Below are 20,218 nucleotides of genomic sequence, written 5' to 3' on the forward strand. Positions count from 1 at the left end.
CTGCCAGATAAGGCACTTGCTTTTAAAGGAGACCCTTGCGTTGGTGGCAAATGAAGTAAGGACAGGGTGATGGTTTTGCTTGCTATAAATATGACCGGCACGAAGCGGCTGCCGCTGCTGCTTATTATATAAAACAGCTACCCATAGACTACTCATCCAGTAGAAGGGGTTGGATGACATCTGAAATACTCCAAACTTGGTTACACCAACTAGACCGCAGCTTTTGTGCGAAAATACACAAGGTACTGCTTGTCATTGACAACTGCAGTGCACACAACAACGTGTCAGGGCTGGAGAATATTGAGCTGCTCTTTCTGCCTCCTAACACCCCTGCTTCCCTCCAACCCTTGGATAAGGGAATAATTCAGTACGTAAAAACCCAGTACCGCAAGCAGGTGCTTGAACGCATGTTGTTATGCTTGGAAGCAGGTCGAAAGTATGGCATCCCTCTTCTTAGTGCAATGCATTAGTGCATGTGTGGTGCAATGAACCACCTGCAGTAATTGTAAGCTGCTTCAAACACAGTGGTTTCACTGAGAACATTGACACCACCTATGTGGATGAACCGGACGCCAATTATGAGGAAGAAAGAGAGACTATAAAAGCATTCTAATGTTCAGATGTGCGATTATGTCACAATCGACAGTAACGCTGTTGCTGCCGGCCATCTCACCGACAGCGAAATCGTTGAAGAAGCTGTAGGGAGTGAACAGCCGAGTTCCAAAGATGATGACGACGCGTGTGATGAACTGCTGTGTCACACTGCGACGGATGCTGTTGAGGCCCTGAGTGTTCTCGAAGGCGTATGTGCAGGTTCTGCAGACCGCATGCGCACACTGGACCATTTGGCAGAAGTGCACAAAGCAGTAGTAGCGATGCAAGTTTTCCACACAAGGCAGAAAAATAAAGATATTTTGATGTGGAGCTATTTGTTGCGTTTATTTCTGCCCTTCTCGATCATTCAACATTCGGTTAACTCGGACATTTCTTCCAGTCTCACGAAATCGGAATTAATGGGGTTTTAGTGTACATGCAAGTATGTGACCCTTTTACATGACTTCCCATATTTCAGACACAATATGAGGCTTGAAATGCTCCTCATATAAGAAATCCAAAGGTGGCTGCAAACAATTATTAAGTCGGATGGCACTTCTTCATACTTTCAAAAGTTCTTTGTCCTTAGGTGCAGAAAACAGCAACATCTTTTTTTTTGCATTATTTGTAACCTATCGTACACTGTGCAGCAAAGCACTTGCACCCCATCGACAAGATACCAAAGCACTGGGAACAGCACCATACGCGCCCACAATCAAAATGCAGTCATATTTCACTCAAGGCAAAAACTACAGAATGAATTCAAGTCTGCACTGAACACAACTTATGTTCAGGAATGCGTTCACAGCAAGCAGATGACAACAGCAGAATGGCTGGGACACCCGTTTTTCTGCATCGCCATTGTCGGCAAACAACGAAACAGCAAGAAAAACGTTCCAAGTGCAGAACAAGCAGTGCAATTGTTACACCTTTTATATTCTCTCACCGTGGCTTCGGCGTACCCATGACGAGATGCGTGACGCTCATTGTCTTGGACATTCTGTCACGATGCAGTGCATACTCATATGACGTCAGCATTTCTTCATTGAAAGCATTATCAGGACTACCGCCCCTTTCGTTCCGTCGTCGCATTTCAAGTCTCACCCTTTATCACAAATTATTTCATTCTTCCCTCAATCGGTCACCGTATATCACAGCAGCCGCACGCATATCTCACCGCACCAGTCATCCCCTACAAGTTGCCCGGCCGCCATCGCATACTGCCACCTTTTCCGCTTCATTTTTCTTTCGAGCAGCAACGGACTGGAACGGCCTACCCCCTGACATCGTCAACATCGCTTCATCCTCTACTTTTCAAGAACATGTAACCGATCACCTTCAGTGCTGAATAATATTCGCTGTTTTGTTTGCTCATTTTATTAAAATCCCACCCCTTATGTAATACCCCCGATACAAGGGGGCCTTTAAGGTAAATAAACTGAACTGAACTGAACTGAAGTTACTGATCAAAGAATGCACTGACTTCTTGCCAAGCTGATGTCTGGCACAAAATAAATTTCACAGCTCGTCAATGCATTGCGTCCTGTTGCATCGACATCGCAAAAACACAGCGGCACTTGGCTTGTGCACTGCCACCATGGATGTGCACATCAAGCAGAAAGCAAAGCAGGATTCAGTCAATTAGATACCACTCTTTACTAGCCACGTGTCCCTAGTAACGAACAGGATTGTACTTAATTTTTATGGCTTGCTCATCTTTCTGAGGAATGAACAGATGCAGACATCAGTGGAGAAAAATTGGGAGAAATCTGCTTTTTGAAATGAGACTAAAATGGCTCCGGTAGCATGCTTGGAATAGAAGCTGCGCATAGCGGGAGTCGATTTCGGGGCAAATTATGTTGACAGCATCAGTATAAATGGTTTTTGCAACTAAAATATTGAACTCAGAAGCAAGAGAACTTTGCAGATAGGTGAATAATTAGCTGCAGGTTTCGAAAATAACATTTAAAAAAATAATGTTGTGGCAATTTTTTGGCCTTCTAAGACCTGTGTGTCCCCCTTTCCTCCCCTGGCCCCTCTCCCCAACAGGCACCACGTTCTCGTGGGCGAAACACTTAAAAAGGATCCAGATAGGGCATGTAAATTGCAATTCCAGACAAGGAGCTTCTCAACAAGGACTCCAGAAAACTGCTGTTAAAGATTGGCTTGACTAGCCACATGCTTCACAGGCTGCCTTAATGAAGTGTTGTGAGCTGGTTGGTAAAAACAGTATAGCTAACAAAACATGTTCTAAAAGAGTGCCACAACTTCATTCAACACTGCTGCTGTTCCATTTGTGTTTTTTCAAACTGCACAATGCTAGCAAATGTATTTGGGGACACACAAGGATGGGTTTTTGCACTTGTGGGTACACACGTCTCTTGAGGTGTCCACTTTCTGCAAACGCCATAGGGCACAGCTTGCAATGGTATGGCTTCTTCCCCATACACTGCTGCTGTTCGCTTTGTGTTTTTTCAAACTGCACAATGCTAGCAAATGTATTTGGGGACACACAAGGATGGGTTTTTGCACTTGTGGGTCCACACGTCTCTTGAGGTGTCCACTTTCTGCAAACGCCATAGGGCACAGCTTGCAATGGTATGGCTTCTTCCCCGTACACTGCTGCTGTTCGCTTTGTGTTTTTTCAAACTGCACAATGCTAGCAAATGTATTTGGGGACACACAAGGATGGGTTTTTGCACTTGTGGGTCCGCACATGTATCTTGAGGTGTCCACTTTCTGCAAACGCCATAGGGCACAGCTTGCAATGGTATGGCTTCTTCCCCGTACACTGCTGCTGCTCGCTTTGTGTTTTTTCAAACTGCACAATGCTAGCAAATGTATTTGGGGACACACAAGGATGGGTTTTTGCACTTGTGGGTCCACACGTCTCTTGAGGTGTCCACTTTCTGCAAACGCCATAGGGCACAGCTTGCAATGGTATGGCTTCTTCCCCGTACACTGCTGCTGTTCACTTTGTGTTTTTTCAAACTGCACAATGCTAGCAAATGTATTTGGGCATCAGTGACACTAGGATGGGTTTTTGCACTTGTGGGTCCGCAAGTGTTTCTTGAGGTTTCTACTATCTGCAAAGGCCATAGGGCACAGCTTGCAATGGTATGGCTTCTCGCCCGTATGGCGGCGGAGGTGGACTACCAGGTTCTCCTTTTCTGCAAAGGCCCTGCCACAGTGCTCGCAACTGTAAGGATGCTCACCCGTGTGAATGCGCACGTGCTTGTCCAGGGCTCGCTTTTCTCTAAAGGCACTGTCACAGTAGTCGCAACTGTAAGGGCGCTCACCCGTGTGAGTGCGCACGTGCTTGACCAGGACTCGCTTTTCTCTAAAGGCACTGTCACAGTAGTCACAACTGTAAGGACGCTCATCCGTGTGAGTGCGGAGGTGTGATGCCAAGTAAGTAGTCCGTGTAAAGGCCATGGGGCACAACTCACACTGGTACGGCTTCTCTCCTGTATGGGAGCGGAGGTGGACTACCAGGCTCGACTTATCTTTAAAGGCGCTGCCGCAGTAGTCACAACTGTAAGGACGCTCACCTAAGTGAGTGCGCATGTGCTTGGCCAGACTCATCTTTCTTTTAAAGGCGCTGCCACAGTGGTCACAATTATAAGGACAATTGTCCTTGTGAGCACGCTGCATGTGTCTGACTAGATTCCCCTTTCGTGTGAAGGCATTGGCACGGCAGCTGCCATGGTACGGACGTTCGCCCGTATGGGTGCGGATGTGAGCTTTCAGATCGCTTCTCCTCTTGAAGGCTTTGCCACAGTGGCTACACTCATGCAGTTCTTTAACCTTGGGTTCATCCTTGCTGTTACCCCCACTGGTAGCCGCAGCTGTCGTGCCGCGGCTCACAGGGCACATTTCTCCCGGTGAATTTTGTCCAGAAGCGTCTTGTCTGCTGCCTTCGGAGGTCAAGCCTGCGTGTGAACACCAGAGTAATTTCAATACGATGCAAGGTTGGCCTGGCCTGGTGCTAGGTTCTTGAGATAGTGAATGTGAATGGCAATGCTGCGCTAGATTGCGTAAAGTCAAATTTAGGAAGTGGGCTTTCTGCAAACCTTTTTGCTCCGAATTCAAGATGACAAAATTTGAGGTTGCAAATAGTTCATTGTTAAGAACAAAAACAGAAGACAGCTTTTTCAAAAACAAGTTAGCACTGAGTTATAACCTGCAATACACGAGACTGGAGCCATTAACTATGCTACTTTTACAACAAAGACTTCATGTCCGTTTCCATGCACATCAGACTAAAACAAAGAGAATTTAACATGTACGGTTCATAAATTGCATGCGAACACAAGAGTAATTTCAATATAACGCAAGGTTGGCCTGGCCTGGTGCTAGGTTCATTAGATAGTGAATGTGAATTGCAATGTCGCGCTAGATTGCGTAAAGTCAGCTTTCTGTTTCCTGCTCTGAATTCAAGATAAAGATGACAAAATTTCGAGTTGCAAATACAGCATAGACCATTTATAACATAACCGCCTATAGCGCGGGATCGCACATAATGCGGCTTTATGTGACCACCAGTACGTCTCCCATAGAGTTCAAAGTGTCAGCGTACCGCTTAGTGTGCGGTCGTGCATGAGGGAACACCGGGTATAGAGCGGTTTCTCCGAAGAGAAGGGAGCGCACTGCCCCGCACTACGGTGCCCTCACCCTCTAAAAAAGAGAGAGAAGAAAGCCATGAAACCCACCGCAAGAGGGGAGAAAAATAGGGGAGAGAGAGACGGTACACCATGTAAAGAAGTGCAACCAGCGGCCTTATCTTTCATTTCTTTTTATTTTCTTGGGCACCGCCGCGAAGGCCGGGACCGAGCACCCGCGCCACTGTTGTAATGGGGTGGGTCCCATTCAGAGGGCGAGATGGGGGAACGTTGGGAAAGTCCATTCACGGGGGGTGGTCCATTCACCGGCTGCCTAGCTACCGGCAAACGTGTTTCCTTGTCTCGCATTTGTGTCGCGCTGCGCTAAGTTACCATGCCGCCTGACCCATCCACCACAAGAAAGCGGCAAGCTTTACCTCCCGAGACGAAGCAAAACATCATTAAAGACATTGAAATTGGTCTAAAGAAGGCTTCTGTAGCACAGAAATACACGATCGACGATTGGACATACTGGACGATGATAACGACGAAGGAGACAGCACACCGGAACTTTCGCACAGAGATGCACTGGATTACATCAGCAAGCTCAGGATGCACTGCATGCCGAAGGGCTTGAGCGAAAAAGCTTTCAAGCATCTGATCGCTGTTGAAGATGAGATAGTGCATAATGTGGTGAAGGCTCGGCGCCAGATGAAGATAACGGCATTTTTTCATGGATGAAGAAAAACTTTTTTGTTTAGTGTCTAAATCTGGTGCTTTATTGCACATTAAGTTGACAAAGACATAACTAAAGGTGGGTTGAGCATAACTGCATGCGAATAAGAGCCAAAAAATGACGTATTTGATATAGTGAGGTACCGCTTATAATGCGGATTTTCCTGACGACTCCCGCGACCTACGTTATAAGCAGTCTACGCTGTAGTTGAAATAGTTCATCATTAAGAAGAAAAACGGAAGACAACTTTTTAAAAACAATCTGGCACAGAGTGGACCTGCAACACAAGGAATTGGTGCCATTAACTACGATGCGTTTACAATAAAGATTTCATGTCACATTTACACATCAGAATAAAACTCAGTGAACGTAATACCTATTCATAAATTCCATGATGAAAGAAATGTTTGAGTTGCTATGAACCCTTGAGGAGAGCACAGTATTCAATTAAGAACGTTCACGTACGGCCATAAGGATATTTGCTGTTCAACAGTGAGAAGCGCAGAATTTAAAAATTCGTCTAAACTTACAAAGTTAGTGCTTGCCAAACACATCTGAAGCAAAAACCTAGATCAGCACTTTTGCTGTCTCAAAAGGTCTATTTTACGAAACTGCAAATAATCATGCAAAATTGCAAAGCTAGCATATTTACTTGCACAACAGGCACACTCACATATTAGGCGCACCCCCAGTTTAGTTGCGAAAAATCTGACTTTTTTTATTTTCACACATAATAGGAGCACCCTGACCTTGGCACTGTGGTCAATACTGTATTTACACAATTGCAAGCCCCCATCACCCACAACTCAGGTAAAAAAAAAAAAAAAAAAAAAAACGTATGCACATTCCACATTCCACGCTTGTTTTAACAAAGCTTTCGCTGAACTGACCACTGCGGACCCATAGCACGCACGACATCGCGCGGAACAGCCGCGCATGCCACATGCCGAATTCTGCACCATTTTCAGGGGTGCTCACTTAACGCATCCGTTTGAAATGCTTCATTTCCAGCCGGACACTTTCCCGACATTGGCCCACGAAAACATTGGCACTTGGAGTCACATACAAAAATTTAGGCACGCCGCAGTCGCAACTGCCGCACTTCTCTGCCATGTCGAATTTCCAGCCCGCCGCACGCTTGCTGTGTTCAAGAGCAAACTCCCAGCCATGTAGCTATTAAGGTGGTTTTCCATCGTGCTAAAATTGCAATGCTCGGCGGCAGCACACGAAAGCCGCAGCTACGGTGAACTAACACGATACCACAACTCCTGTGCCTTTGACAGCCCCAAAAAGCAGGAGCTGGTGATACTGATGCCGATATGGATAGCAGGAGCTCATGGCAGAAAAAAAGGTTTGCGACGATGATGGCCCCGGCCTCTGTTGCCATCCTTGGGCGGCACCTAAAAACTCCTGTGCGCGTGCGTGGCCTCCGAGATTAAGCACATTGTTACTCGCAGCTGGAGCTGATCACGGACGACACGGCGCGTGGATTTCGAAGGCTATTCCTGCATGGGTCGTGGAAAGTTTGGGTGCGGCCCTTACACGGATCTTTTTTTTTTTAATATTTCTTTCGGGAAAACTCGTTGCAATTGGGTGCAACTGTCTAACTCAGTGAGGCTTCATGCCCATGTCATTACAGTAACCTTTGATGCCAGTTGTCCACTCTTCGCAAGCTAACTTTTGGTAGTTACCTTCATCGCTGGAACTGCTATTCGCTGACTTGTTTCCAGTCTTGTCCGCTGCACGCTCTATGATGATTTCGCCCAAAAGGCACGCACTGGCCACTGATGCGTCAAAAGACAAGAAGGAGATGCCGATTTCTTCGAGAATGGCATTTGGCACGTTGTTGGTGTCCTTCACCTGGAATTTTCTGAAAGCAAGACGGGCAGCTCTCAAATAACTCCACCTTAAGGTTCTAGGCACTGCACTGGGATTGCACTATTCTGCATCCTGAAAATATAAGGAGATGTCTATGCCCTCCAATCTGGATGCCCAATTCTTATATTCAAAGCTATTTCGATAACAATGGGGTTGGGCTTCCCCACAAAGTTAGACTACTTTTCGCATGAACAGTGTGCAAAAATTAAAAAAAAAACTTATAGATGACAGGCAGCTGACCTTAAATGTGCTAATTATGGTGCTCCACATCCCAAGGCTACAACTGGTCACATGAGATGCCATAGTGCGGTGCTGGACAAAGGAGCTCAAGATCAATGACTTCCAGCAATATTGCCTGCTTTCAAGCAGAAGAAAGTGACCCAGTCCAGCAGGCAGCCTGGGGAAATACTTCCATTCACTCATTTCAGAACAAAGGATTTTACCTCCCCTGTCCAATAAGCCCTGTCTGAGCCATCCACAGCCACCCTGTCCCATAAAATACCCTAACCTAAAGTCCCCACCTGACTGCCGCCCACTGGCTTGGCTTTATGTTCCTGCACTCCAATGCATTAACCCAGACCGCCAGTTATCTAAGCTCTGCTTGTGACGTGCTTCTACCCAAGACCACTTCCCCGCTTCTGACTTATGCCAGGGAGCGAGTGACTTCACCTTCTTCTGTAATCCGCAAGCTCGTTTGTCTCAAGCTTACTCATCTTTCCTACTGTAGACTGAGAGCACAATGTCTTCACTAGAACTAACAGTGGTTTCTGAAAGGCAGCCATCCTGGTTCACTACACACCTCCAGTATTAGCAAAAGAAGCCGGCTAACTTTGGTAAGTAAAGGAAAAAAAAATGAATCCAAAAAAACTTTATAAAGAATTAAGGATGACAGACAGTGGTCTCGCGCCCTTTTTTTTTTGTTTCTTGGTGAAAAAACAGAGTAACTAAAGAATAAAAAATTCCTCCTTCCACAAATGCAAAAATGGGAAGTAGACATGGGACACACCGAATGAAAATACTAAAAATGACTTCAAGAGATGCGGCATTACGGAATTTTTTAGCATGTTGAGATGTCAGGCTCGGTGTTGTGTAGAAATCTATCGTTAGTCCCGATTTTAAGAAGCAGTGGCGAAAGCAGTCAAAAAGAGGCACGTAAGAGAGCCAGATGAGAAAACAGAAGCACAGCCATTCAGTATCTCACTCGAGGACAGATATTCTGCTTTAACCAAGGAAGATTGCAATGATGCAGGGATGAAGAACGAAAACCTTGCCGAGATTTTCATGCAGGGTGGAACTGAAGTAGGAAGTAGGGCAGCTATGCAGGACACGAGAAAATTCTCCCAGGAGACAAACAAATCTTCCTAACAAAACACCAAAGCATGAAATCTGCTCCCTGAAGATCCAGCTTCTTTTCTCGAGGACACAAAGGAATAAATCAAACAGCAAAGAGAAAAATCACTGTCTGGTGTTTGAGAACGGTTGGCATGAAAGCGAACCGGTATACAGTCAACACGCGCTTTAGACAATTTAAAATCAATGATATCCACAATGATTCTTCCACAATAGGTGAATGACAAAAGCAAATCAAGTAAGCAGGACTCGGCAATTTCAATCTGCCATGCTGCCTGCCCGCCCGCCCATTCGCCCGACTGTCTGTCTGTCCGTCCACGAACAAAAGCGCATGGTCAACAAGTTGTATCCTTGTTGCACTCACTTCCAACGGTGTTTTCGGTATCAACGATCTGACAATTAGTATGTGATAGTCGACGGCACCGGCCACCCACTGCAAGACAAACTGAACATGCTAAAACACCAGCCTAGTAAAGTGAGGTGGGCACTTTTTGTGCGAGGTTAGTTCATGATAAAGTGGATGGGCGGGTTCACTACACGATTAAAAATGGTAGGTAGCACTCTAGTCTGCAAATCCACATCACAGAAAACAAACTTCATGGGGAATAGAGATGAGCTGGACTGCACTTGGGAGGAACTCTCATGTTATGAACAGCAGCTTACAGTGACATCCATTAAAAAAAAAATACGCAAGAGTTGCAAAGACTCACCTATAGGGCCGCAACAAGGAGGCCAATAAACAAGGTTAAAGATAAACTGAGAGCAGTACAAAAGGTATTTGAAAAAAAAAAAAAAAAACTGACCGATGAAGTTGTGAGCTAGGAAAGAGAGCAGGTGAATTAGTGATCAAAGTGGAGCAAATGACATTCTAATCGAAATAGAGGGTAACACATCCTCCCTAAAGCCATGTACAATGTGAAAAAAAGATATCCAGAGGTCTACTAAACCCACAGAATAGCTTTCAAGGGAAGGAAAACAGCCGGCTGTGGTCACTGAGGTGGGGAAAGACTAACACTGGGGAAGGCCGGCCACTGCTGGTTAGGATGTAATCGGAGAGCCCTACAAAGGGCCTTTTTAGGGCGAAAGCCTTCAATGCCTCATCCTGTCATTAGCAATTGGTGTTGGCAGCAGTGTCTGCATCCCTGTCAGCAGTACTGTCAACAGATGTGTCCTGGTTTTGAGGGAGGGATGTTACTGCTGGGTAATTTCCTTTCCTCAAATACAATTTTCAGTTTCTTCATTACAGCACCCCTTTCTTCTTCCTGTATGGTGCAGTTAAGGTGTCCACCAAGATGACAGAATTACAGCACCAGCCTCTGGGTTTTGACAGGTGACCGGTTACTGTGTAATTTCCTTTCCTCAAATACAATTTTCAGTTTCTTCATTACAGCACCCCTTTCTTCTTCCTGTATGGTGCAGTTAAGGTGTCCACCAAGATGACAGAATTACAGCACCAGCCTCTGGGTTTTGACAGGTGAACAGTTACTGTGTAATTTCCTTTCCTCAAATACAATTTTCAGTTTCTTCATTACAGCACCCCTTTCTTCTTCCTGTATGGTGCAGTTAAGGTGTCCACCAAGATGACAGAATTACAGCACCAGCCTCTGGGTTTTGACAGGTGAACAGTTACTGTGTAATTTCCTTTCCTCAAATACAATTTTCAGTTCCTTCATTACAGCACCCCTTTCTTCTTCCTGTATGGTGCAGTTAAGGTGTCCACCAAGATGACAGAATTACAGCACCAGCCTCTGGGTTTTGACAGGTGAACGGTTACTGTGTAATTTCCTTTCCTCAAATACAATTTTCAGTTTCTTCATTACAGCACCCCTTTCTTCTTCCTGTATAGTGCAGTTAAGGTATCCACCAAGATGACAGAATTACAGCACCAGCCTCTGGGTTTTGACAGGTGAACAGTTACTGTGTAATTTCCTTTCCTCAAATACAATTTTCAGTTTCTTCATTATGGCCCCCTCTTTCTTCTTCCTGTATGGTGCAGTTAAGGTGTCCACCGTGATGACTGAGAATTACAGTGCCAGTGTCTGGGTTTTGACAGGTGGAGTGTTACTGGGTAATTTCCTTTCCTCAAAAACAATTTTCAGTTTCTTCATTACAGCCCCTCTTTCTTCTTCCTGTTAGGTGCAGTTAAGGTGTCCACTGAGATGACTGAGAATTACAGTGCCATTTCCTTTCCTCAAAAAGCATTGCGTGGTGGCGTTAATTAGAGTCATTAATTAGCAGTTAATTCACATTTAGTAATTAATCAGTAATTAGTCACGAATTAGTAATTTGTCATTACTTCGTCATCAATTATGTGTGACATAATCCAGTGGTGACGTCACCAGTGTCCCATAGGCAAAGTGGTGCGAAAACGCTTTCGCCGCTACGCATTTTAGAAGTCAAAGTGCCCCCTGAAGTTTTTTCTGCAGAGGATGCAATTTCAACTGATGATGAAGATGACTACACACCTTGTCTGCCAGCAGGACTTGGCAGCACCAGGAGAACTTTGAGAAGAAATGTCTTGCGTTGCCTCACACCCCTCGCCTTCAGGCATGAAGACTGTGGCACCCAGCAGCAGCTTCTTTTTTTCTCCCAGTGCTGTCCCAACCACAAATACGAGTGCCATGTCAAGAGTCTCAGAGCTGCCCGGGTACACATGGAAGGTGTAGCTGACACTCAGGGAGTCCAATGGGATGTCGCAGGCAAACAACCTGTCAAAGAACGCATCACACAGATTGTGACACTTACCTTGAGAGAAAGTCTAGCAACCTAGAACAGGACCAAAAATTTTTTCGTCCCTGTCTCGGCGCCAGTTGCTACACTCATGTCGAATCAACTCGCCCAACAGCACGCTCTGTTGATGAGCAGAGACTTGCATGCACGGACATATTTAAATTCTGTAATAACAGTCCTCAGAGCACTGGTTACGCAGCTCAGCATGTTCATACGCTGACGAAGCGAACTCACTGAGCGGTGCGTTCCTTAACGTTGGAGTGTGTGCAATATTAGCTAGCCACAGGTGTTTTCCTCACCGCAGGTGTGTGCCGCGGCATGAACTTCGTCCAAGCAACACTTAGACGGGCACTTGAAGCTCCTCTGCTGCTCCCCAGTTATAAATCAAGGCTCGTCAAAAACGTAACCACGCTTAACCACGTAACCAAGTATAGGTTTTCAGTGGTTTCCGACATTCAGGTTGTCATTTTTCCGTCTTCCTCAAGTGATAAAAGTGCACAAGCAGTTTCAAAACAAAACTTATATACTTCAATATCCAAACATGTAAACTTCATGCATGTTTGTCAGCCTGAGAATTCTGTGGTATTTTTTCTCCAATTTCATTACCACGCTTGCACTAGCAAGATTGGCCTGTGGCGGCGATACCTGTATTCTAGTTCTTGCTCTTTTCTACATTACAAGAGCTTTGTTTTCAGCAAGAGTGTTTAGGAGGTTTTAATCTATCGATACAAGCCAACTTCAACTGCTCCTCAGCGCCCCTTAATGCCAGTCAAGGCACCGAATAAGGTGGGCAGTCGTACAGACACTGCCATGAAGGACAGCCAACATGGTACTTGACTGCTTCTGGCAAACGTACGCACGCACAGTGGACTTTGTGAAATCAGTCCACTGTACTGTTTTTACAGTGCTTAAGAAGCAGTCAATGCTTGGTTGTATTAACTGTGCCCCGTATTAACGAACTCCCATTATGGAACCTGGGATCATGGCTAAAGCCCTCGTCTCCCAAAGGAGTGTTGATCATTTCTGCAACAACCCCCCCCCCCCCCCCCCCCCTCCCATGACACCCCTGATGAGGTCTTCAGGGCCATAAGACCTGCTTCCTCTGGGTTCCAGAGAACTGCTGCCTCACCTGAAGTAAGGGCTGGCCTCGGGCTTTGTGGTGTCCGGGGTGAAGCGCAGGAGGAGGCAGCCCCCTCCGTTGTACGCCCACTCCGTGCACACCTCGGCCACTCCGCAGCCGTCGCAGAGCGAGCGTCCCTGGTCGCGAGGCTGCAGCTGCTGCTGGGACAGGTCGGACCAGGCCACGGAGCTCACCTCCTGCACCGACGCGGTCGTGTGGAGCAGCGTCTTGTCTGCTTGTAACTTGTGCGCATGACTAGGAAAAATGCGCCCTCCCTTATATGCTGTTTCTTATGACGCCTAACATTCAGAAAGCTATAATGCTGTGTACCTTACTTGGGTTGTCTACTTAGGTTTGTTATATCCAAGGTTAACATACAAAAGTTTGTTACATCTGGGGTGGCATACTTAGGTTCAGTACATCAAAGTTTAAGAAGCTAAAGTTCGTTATCCCAAAGGTGGCATACTATAGTTCGTTATATCCAAGGTAGCATACCAAGTTGGCATGGGCAGTTCATAGCCCGTGGCACCGTGCCACCAGCAGCATAGTGGCAGTCTGCCCTTTTGAAAACATTAGAGGTCATGATGAGAAAGACAACAGTAACAAGCTGCAAGTGAAAAAAATTAAGCCAATTCCGGAGTTTCTTCATGAAAAAATAACAAAGGTGAAATTGTTTTGCCCTCAGTCTTACTAATGAAGTTTATTATATCAACAACAGGCGTCGTAACCAGACTCCCAGGACAGCCGTGAAGTTTTAACACAGCTGAGTGCAACTGTAAGTTCTGACCCAACCTTTGCAATAATCCTACGAAAACTTTTGAGTTGTGCCCATGCTACTGTCATCATAAGAGAAAATCTACAATAATAAGTCAGTATTTAAATCTTCGTCTCTGGCAGTAGACTGTCCCTTTAATGCAGTTAAAAGATGCAAAGAAAATGGCTGACCTGGCCTGCCTTAAAGAGTTTTTCGCCAAATCCCTGACAGAAACTGGTTTGGAGCGGCAGTGTCCGAATACACCACTCGGGACAGCAGCATTGCAGACAGTCCCAGAACCTGCAAAGGTTGCAACACAGTGCAAGAATAAAAATAAACCATCACGAGATAATAATACCTAACAAGTCTTGCGGAAGCCTCACCGTTATCCTGCTCCTTCACACTCTCCTATTTCTAGAAACACGTGGCACTAGCAATGTTCTACACTGAAATTGAGCCTCACTGGTGTAAAGTTCAACCTATCCAAGATGATAAAACACAGTTTATTTTGTTATAAACAAAACAAGCATGCAGGTGATAAAACCGAATGTATCATTAAATGTGACAAAAAGGTCTTGGGCTACTGTTTATCATAACTGCAGAGTAATTAAGTATACACAGGCAATAAACAAAACTGAAGACAGCATGCAACTTCTGCACGAAATACGTGACCAAACTATCCAGCAACTCGGCTAGCAGTAGGGTTTAGTCTACACTTCAAAAGTGATTCCACAACTGGCACTTAGTGATGAATCACACTTAGCAGTGTATGTTCCACACTAAGCACAGGAAACAGAGACCTTCAGCACAACTTACCGGCGCTGAATGGCTGCAGACTCCACCTTGTCTTGGTTCTTGTATACCCAGCCAGCAGCAAAAATGGCTGACGACAAACCATGCTTGCGAGCTACTTCAACTTCCTGAAACAAAATTTGAGTCATCAAAGCTGCCACAGTCATCCCTTGCAGTGAGCACATTGCATAAACATTCAATTAAAATTTGAAGTTTGTGAAAGGGATTGCCTTATTTCTGCTTATTTCTAGAAGGCATGCACTTTTTCCAACCAGGGAAATAGCAATGATCAATTCCAAAGCAAAAATAGGAGCACGACTATTTTGCTGTACTTTCCTCGGTGCTAGAAATGTTGTTTGTTTTTGCACCGAAATTTTTTTCTGCAATTGACTTCCCCCACTGCAAATATAAGAGCATGCACAGTGGTCTTCACACTCTCAACAACTACTGGTGTCTCTGTTAATTAACTGATCCCCTTGACCCTCAGTTCTTATCCCGAGTCAATCAAATCAGGCGACATAGGACTGGCTGAGCTGCACACACCTTGACTGCCTCATTACCACCAAAGTGCTTTGTCTTGTGTGCAAACACATCGATGCCGACATAGACATCGCTCCTGCGATTGCCAGCATGGCCCACAGACTTCTGCAACATCCCTTCGGTCCAGCCGTATCTGAGGAAGATGCCGTCGCAGAGGTCGAAGAAGCACGTGTTCTTCTCGTTGAGCTCGCTCTGCCAGTCCAGCCTGCCGTCCAGCAGCACACTGTCGTGCCAGATGACCAATGAGCCGGGCACAGAGCGGTGAGTTTCTGTGGTTACGGCCCTGAGGAACTCCAAGAGAAAAGGGCCACAGGTCTCGTCCTGGAAACAGGCGCCACGATGGAATTCATCTCAGTCTGCTTTGTGCTCATCAAGTGCATGACTGGCAAGCGGCCTTGAAACACTACTGCCTGTATTGGCACACTTGCCGTAGAGGCATTTGTCATCCTACTAGGCTCATGTCGCATCTAAGTTACCTTTGTCGCACCAGTAAACAAAAACTACTGCCAGGCGGTGGTTCCTATATCCGAAACACAAAGCACTCTATGCACCTCCTAATAGGACTGAAAGAGAACATGAATAAATGTTGCCACTGGCCACTTATAAGGAACGGAGCAGGTGCCTACTATGGTGATGCAGGAATATGTGCAATTGAACATGCTCACAGAATCCACAGATCAATATGAGACGAACAGGACTCACTCCGTCCCCACTTCCAACCTGAACTGCCTTCTTGGCACAACAGTGCAGTCACAACAAACAAGCCTAATTGCTGAAAGAAGGCCTCGTTGTCCCCCCCTTACATGTCCAGTGGCTTCGTCTCTGTCAGAAGAAAGCTGAATCCTTTATATAGATGCTGTCCTTCGGTCTTTATGAGATTCCAGTGCTTCTATTAGCCACACACATCGTCGCACCTAAAGGGCTGCCCAACTTACTTCATCACAACTCCTACCTTCTGTGCTCTGCAATTGCAAGCATTTTGTTGGACGGCACCTGAGCTCTGACCCTTTGTGTCAGCAAGTTAATGCCTTTACCAATTCTCGAGGTGCTCTCAAACAATTATACAAGTATGCAGTGCGATTCTAGTTGCATTAGCCCATCCACACTGCCTCCCACTTCTACACAGTACCTAGATCCATCCGAACACTGTAGCTGATGTATACTGTCATGCTGTGCTCGTGTCTCCCTGCACCGAACTGGCTTACACACTTCTACCTAATTTGTTCATAATTTTCTAACTTCCTCCCTCCAAACCTTGAAAACCTTCTCCCCTCTTTCTCCTGCACTTAGTGGTATACTATAAAATAAAAGAAATATAAGATCTGTCCCTCAAAACTTTGGCTCCCTGTAAACTCCAGAGGGAAAAGAAAGGCTGTAGCAGCAGCAGGTATGTTACGTGGTGTTTGGAGCAAAGCAGTAAGAGAAGCAGCACAAGCTGATGACACAATATATGAGTAGTTGTCGATACAACGAATACTAAAGTCTCAAAACACAGGCTTAAATGCGGAAAATTAAATAAGGAGAGTTCTTGCAGCGCTGCAAAGTCGAAATGACTGAGCTATTGACAGTTCTGTAAGATATATCTAAAGTACTCAAATGACATCATCTCCGAAGCCAACTGCCAATGGCGGCTGAAACAGCATATGGTAAGTTACAGTACACAGGGTTCAAAATCCCAAAGCCGCCCTGAAATAATGAGAAATGCTACATAGGAGAGCTGTGGATTACTTTGTCTAGGAGTACATCAACCTCGTTGACCAGGGTTACATCAACCTCGTGCATGAATCAATGCTATGCATTTGATTCCTTAACCACCTCCTGCACTGTGACTAATGTACGCCGTAAGTGAGACAAAGTTACAAATGACACCAACCATGCCACACTTGATGTTGATGAGCCATCCATCAAACTTGCATGAAGCAGCGATGTGGGCCAACTGGGACGCAACTATGGACACAAGGTTGCCTTTTCTGATCTTGCTGAGAATCTTGGCGCCTGGACCTGGCTCCACGGTAAAGGCCCCTGAAAGGCCAGGACCAGTCAGTTAATGCAGGAGCCTACACCTTGAGAATATCCACCAAATGTGACATTAGCTGTGCTTTTCAATTCAGACCTCCTTTGCTTTTTACTAACGCAGGCCCTACCTTCACAAAACCAGACTGTCATTATGCATTACTCATGAAGCGCACGGTATAGAAGATGGTGAATCTGCAGAGAGCATCAACACATTCCAGCAAGTCCCAATTTAAGGTCCCTCAGAGAATTTCAAAGCTGTGACATTTGGCTCCAAAAGCATCGCAAATATAAGCGACACATAACAAAGCAGTGTGGCACAATGAAATACAGTAAAACAGCCGACCAAACAATGCACTTCTAATTTATATCTCTTACTCACCGGTGCCTGTGTTAACACTGCTTTGAAACTGTAACAGGGACAAGAGCTCCAGCTAATGGCATCCACACAGAATGGAGCACCTTGCATTACAGCTCCCAGAGACGAGCAACAATACACGACGTCTCTTGCTCATGAACAAGGGCAGGCGTTCAAACTATTACTGCGGAATATTTCGGCATATTTCTGCATAAGAGTCAAGTGACACGAGGAGACTCAGAGTGGGTCAGGGAACCAACGCTAGTTAACGATGTCGAAATCAAGAATGGCCAAAGGCAAAGCATGTACTGCGAAGGGAAGATGACTAATGTTTGTTAAGGGCAACAGACTGGATTCCAAGAGAAGGCAGGGGTTGGCAGAAAGTTAATTGGGTGGACGAGGTAACGAAATATACAGGGTTAAGGTGGTCGCAGATGGAAAGGTCAGGGTTAATTTGAGTGATACGAGGGAGTCCTTTGTCCTGCAGTAGGCGTCGTTAGGCTGATGATGATGATGATGAAAGATACTTTGTTAGCAGTTGCAGCCAGTGACACTAGGCGAGCTGCAGGAGAGCACCAAGAGGGAAAACTCAGTTTCAGACATTCGCACTGCCGCCCAAGGAAAGCCCCTGTTGCTCCTCACGGGCATGCTCGATTGGGAGAGGCAGTAAGAGGTGCTGAAGCTGCTGTGTTATAGGGCAGGCTTGGTCAACCAGAGTAATGTGAATGCTTTAGAGCATCGTACAAAAGCCGTCTTGTGTACGAATACTTTTAGATGCTGTGCACATTGAACAGGAAGCCCCTGTGAAGGCAGGAATTCGGCATACTGCACTTAACACACGAGATAAGAATATTTCCAGCACTGCCTCTTTTATGCAGTGTTAGGTAAGTAACAAATGTTTTATTCTGAGTATGTACACAAAATCCTGACTGCTGTTCCAAGCAATCAGAATGGTACATGCTCCCATGATCAAGGATGTCGGTGCCCAGTTCCCCACACTGCTAGTTCCGACACAACATCCCCCTGTACTAGGACGAGTGCTCTTTCTAGAGGTGTAAACTCCTGGGGGTCGACGAACTCGGTATGGTCTCTCACTTGTTGATAGCTTTGATTGTCTCGATGAAGTAGCTGTCCCACCTTCCAGTTACCATCCTGGCAGCAGGCACTGGCATGCGTTCAACTCCAATCCTCGTAGCCAGGTTTTTAACGTTTGGAACATTTTATTCCTGGCAAACGGTTTACTGATCTTGAAAAGTTTGTAAGAAACCATAAAAGGCCATGGTTATACCATGAGGAAAACACTGACGATTGGAGGGACCAATATTCAGCACTGTGCTCAGAAAAAAAAAAGTACCCAAGCTGCAGCAACTGCATGCAAACATCCTGCTGAACCGTGGTATGAATTGAGCGACCCACCTAGAACCTTGACGCCATGCTTGTGGCCAGCAGAAATCCACCTGGGAGGTGGGATCGTGACAAGGTGGTGTGAAGAGTAGACGAAGCTGTTGATCAGGTGCCAGTGGTGGAACCGGTAGCTGTCAGAGTTCTCACAGCCGTGGATGAACCTAGTAGGAAAAAAGTGGTAGCCTTCAACATCTGCTACCGTGAATAAGAACAAAAAACACAAGGCTGCCGGCTCACAGGTGTTCACACACTTTAATAGGAATTAAATGTTCAGCTAATACAGACAGCGAGGCATGCAATCGCAGGAAATACAAAATAGCATATGCTAACTGGCTTCTTTCATAATTAGCCCGACTAACAGCCCCCAGTTCCTCTTCGGGGTCCCATCCCTGCAATATTTAAGTTTTCGTTCTTACTCCAGAAAAATGCACCAAGTCCATATCCCAAGAAAGTGCAATTGGCCAACTTCGGATATTTACACAAACGTGCAATCGCTGAACGAGCGTGCTACGCTCGTGTCACGTTCATCCTTACGCAACCGTTTCGCTGCCCTGCTCGTGTTCAACTTGCACGCAATAGTAAGTACTACTTTTCGGCACCGAACAGAGCTACTTTTTTTTTCCTTCAAGAGTTGTCAGTTTTGACCGGTTAGATCACGTGTGTAGTGCTGTACCTGTCCTCCAGAGAGCCTCCCATCATATCGAGGCAGAAAAGAATCTTCGGGTCATCAGGTTCGCCACGCTTGACGTCTCTGAGCGGTTCGACAGCACACGGCAGCGGATTCTTGAAGCCCAGAAATTCCTCCAGTGTCTTCAGCGCGGCGACCTCCGGATCAGACATCGCGTCGATGGACGTCCGAGGTAAACTTGCACGGACCAAAATGACACAGGCAGCAAGACGGAGCACGTTCTAGACCAGCACAAATATGCCGTTTCTGTGCTCTGCATTACTTGGAACACTTTTCTTTTTTAAAAAACCCGCGAAACAGCAGCTCAAAGCCGAGCGAAATTATCGGGCACGACAAACCACAAGCGTTTGTTCCAATCGTTTAGAACTTTTCAACACTCAAACCTTTCGATCCGCTGATCCTTTTCTTGTCACAATTCACACATGGAGCCGAAGGAATCCAGATGTCTTCATAACTGTAGGTGCATCGTCAACGCTTTGAAAATCGTGTCGCCGTAATCGCCTTGTTTCACCCGGGGCAGAACCTTGTCATTTGTCATCGAGGGAAAACTGGCGGCGCTACGCTTCATCCACCATAGGGTACAGTGTTTTGAAGCTCAGTGGCACAAGCGACGCTCTCCTTGTGTGGCTTATAAAACGGCTGCCGCGGCGTGGCGCTAGC

General features: G+C 46.0%; 2 protein-coding genes across 2 annotated transcripts in view; both read right to left on the bottom strand.

Moving 5' to 3' along the window:
• Positions 1-20,116, bottom strand: part of LOC149346997 (uncharacterized) — a 62,823-nt gene extending 42,707 nt beyond the window's left edge. The window contains exon 1 of the mRNA XM_089586820.1: positions 19,544-20,116. Within this exon, the coding sequence (XP_089442946.1) occupies positions 19,544-19,710 (167 nt within the window). The 5' untranslated portion in view covers positions 19,711-20,116. The remainder of the gene's footprint in view (positions 1-19,543) is intronic.
• LOC149347000 (uncharacterized) lies at positions 685-19,257 on the bottom strand. The gene is made up of 10 exons (XM_089586020.1): positions 19,230-19,257; positions 18,883-19,065; positions 16,969-17,117; positions 15,099-15,416; positions 14,580-14,683; positions 13,955-14,063; positions 13,019-13,206; positions 11,625-11,867; positions 7,623-7,801; positions 685-4,526 (listed from the first exon to the last, which is right to left on the bottom strand). The coding sequence occupies exons 1-10, from the start codon at positions 19,255-19,257 to the stop codon at positions 3,625-3,627; spliced, it is 2,403 nt and encodes an 800-aa protein (XP_089442146.1). The 3' UTR covers positions 685-3,624.
• Positions 20,117-20,218: the final 102 nt, after the last annotated feature.

Source organism: Amblyomma mixtum, chromosome 4 (genome assembly GCF_055824585.1).
Source record: "Amblyomma mixtum isolate Tamu chromosome 4, ASM5582458v1, whole genome shotgun sequence".
Taxonomy (NCBI): domain Eukaryota; kingdom Metazoa; phylum Arthropoda; class Arachnida; order Ixodida; family Ixodidae; genus Amblyomma; species Amblyomma mixtum.